This window comes from Hylaeus anthracinus, unplaced genomic scaffold (assembly GCF_026225885.1).
Source record: "Hylaeus anthracinus isolate JK02 unplaced genomic scaffold, UHH_iyHylAnth1.0_haploid 10270, whole genome shotgun sequence".
In the NCBI taxonomy this organism is placed as follows: Eukaryota; Metazoa; Arthropoda; class Insecta; order Hymenoptera; family Colletidae; genus Hylaeus; species Hylaeus anthracinus.
This window is the reverse complement of record NW_026533386.1, coordinates 296-2,877: the sequence shown is the minus strand read 5'-3', so window position 1 is coordinate 2,877 and position 2,582 is coordinate 296. Positions and strand designations below refer to the sequence as shown.

Sequence of the window (2,582 nt, the reverse complement as noted above, 5' to 3'; positions counted from 1 at the left end):
TTTTCTCGGAGACTAACGAAATGTTTGCACTCGGAACGACGGCTAGTATCCTTCGTAGATTTCTACAGCCTCTCGACGAACCGAACAACATCTCCACTTGCTGTTTTCCTCCGGTCGTTGTCATAACGAAACTTCAAGCTTTTTTTTTTCAGAATAAAGGAGTCGAGATTTTCATAAGTTTCCGGAAAAAGGAGCTTGCGTCTGTCATCGATACAGTAGATTCTCTTCAGTTTAGAGTTAAGGATAATTCGCTGAAACTCGAGAGCGAAAGCGACGAATCGCTCGTGGAAGAATTGGAATTTTATACGGAGCTGATAAGCTGTTTTAAAAGAGCCGTTTCGAAAGAACCGGCAACAAACGAAAGAAAAAATACGTAGCCAAATTCTCAAAATCTTCACAGGGTACATTTATCAGGGTCTATTTGATCCTATAATTCCCAATACTATCTTAACAAAATTTTAGTCTCGTACGCGTTTCCATGTGAGTCAGCGTGCCAAATGAACGTGTCGATAAAACAGAAGGAACTTTTGGGAACAAGCTAACACATAATCTACTGTATCGCACTCTACACAGGACACCTCGTACACTGCTAGAACTCGTACAACCTGCCCTTCTATCTTTCCCTCTCGCGTTTCTTTCCGCCCTAACCGGCCTCGTTCTCTCCCTAATCGGTTACCGGTGCTGCTCTCCGCTGGCTCGCCGTTGCTCCTTTTCGTTTCCGTTATTAAAACTACGATTTAAGAATAAGCCACTCAGGGAAGACGATCTCGACTCGGTCGAGAAGGAACGCGCGCCGCACACCGTTTCCGCTCGCCGTTACGTTCTCGATTCAACAGATATATTCCAAACCTCTCTCGTTCACTGGCACCTCCGACGAACGACCAACAGCACCGCAACCACGATCAAAGGACGAGGAGCCGGACCGCGAATCGCCGTGGAACTTGCGCCGATGGTCGGCCTCTTCTTGCCGACTCTAACCGTGGGCACAGGACTCGCCAACGACGGATATCCTGCTCCATTGATAGCGTTGTCCACGGACAAGAGTTTGTTCTCCATCTTGTCCATCTCCGCGGAACCGTAAACGATCTCGTCCTCCTCGTCGTAGAACGACGGCCTGGCCGCCGTCTGCGTCTTGGACGGTCCCGAGATCTCTGAAACAGCCGACGGAGAGAAGCCATCGTGAAACCATCGTCGTTATATCGCGAAATTCCGACCTCCTTCTCGAATCGCCTTCTCGCTCTCGAAGGGCAGGTCTGAACCGTCGCGTTTACAACGTCTTCGTCGCGTCTTCCATCGACGTTTCGGCTAGGGAGGCGATAAATTTCAAAGTCGATTCCCTCGGTTCTTTGACGCCGCGTCCCCGGAATCATCCCGCGGTGTAAACGAGAATATACTCGTAAATCTCTGCATCAGGAAACCGTATCGATTCCCAAGACGCGAGAGCAACGCTCGTCCGCGACGATTTACCAAGGACAGAGCCGCCGACGAGATCCTCCGAGCGGAGTGCTTTCGGTCTGTGTTTCCCCCGAGTGGTCTGACCTGATTGAAAGATACCTGGGATCGTGTGCGAAAAGACGAGGATTGACCGAAAGAAGACGCTCCGTTGCCGATGGCTGGGAAAATCCTTGGAGGTTTCCGCGGCAAAGTAAGGATGCTTGTAAACGCGACCGTGTTTGCCGTGAGGTACGGCTGGTTCGCGTAGCTACAGGACGATATCGGGCTTCCAGAGGAGTCGTTCGCGCCAGGAGACGTACCGGAGCAACAATTTCCACGTGGAGCTTCCGCAAAGACTCGTTAACCTCCTGCCTTGCTATCAGCCGTGAAATAACACCGGCCGGAGACGGATTTCCGGCGTTAAGCGCAACAGCTATCAACCCGCTGAGCCCTACTCGCTTAGTTCTCCGTTTACAGCCTCCACCCGCCTCCCCTCGCCCCGATCCGCCTCGTCTCGTTATCGCGAACATACTCGAACACCGTCGATCGTCGACACTTTCACAAATTCCGTCGAATCGACGAAACGTATCGCACTCACCGTACAAACGAATACTGCTCTCCACGTCGCCCAGAGAATTCTTCGCCACGCATTTGTACGTTCCCACGTCCTGCTTCTGCAGATTACGGATCGTCAGGACCATCCGCACCTCGAACTGCGACTTCGGCACCGCGTGCACGTCGTGTTGCTGACTGGATATTATCATCGCTGTTCCAACAAAAAGTTTCGCACTGTTTACGGACTTATTCTACGCTTTTTGTGATGGGGAGGTTTGTAATTGAATGACACCGTTTGTGGACCGGTGAAGATTGTTTGGGAATTATGGGAAAAGACTACGACGGAGCGCTATAATGGACATGCATGATTAATGGAAGTAACGGTCGAGGATATGTTTGGTTAACCCTTTGCAGTCGAGAGGCGTGACTCGAGTGATTTGGAGTTGAGAGAGACTACGATACCTAATGTTTCTTTAGGTTTCATTTCGTTGAAGCTCGATAACATGATTGAACCTGAGGTAAAGGGGACCTTAGTCCCGAATCTAGGTAGCTTAGAATTTATAGCAATAGAATGCTAAGAAAGCATCTCGAGT

General features: G+C 50.2%; 1 protein-coding gene across 1 annotated transcript; it reads right to left on the bottom strand.

Annotated features, from left to right (window-relative positions):
• Positions 1-506: 506 nt before the first annotated feature.
• Positions 507-2,198, bottom strand: LOC128896501 (uncharacterized). Its single transcript, XM_054159874.1, has 2 exons — positions 2,033-2,198; positions 507-1,151 (listed from the first exon to the last, which is right to left on the bottom strand). The coding sequence occupies exons 1-2, from the start codon at positions 2,196-2,198 to the stop codon at positions 859-861; spliced, it is 459 nt and encodes a 152-aa protein (XP_054015849.1). The 3' UTR covers positions 507-858.
• Between the last annotated feature and the right edge of the window lie 384 nt (positions 2,199-2,582).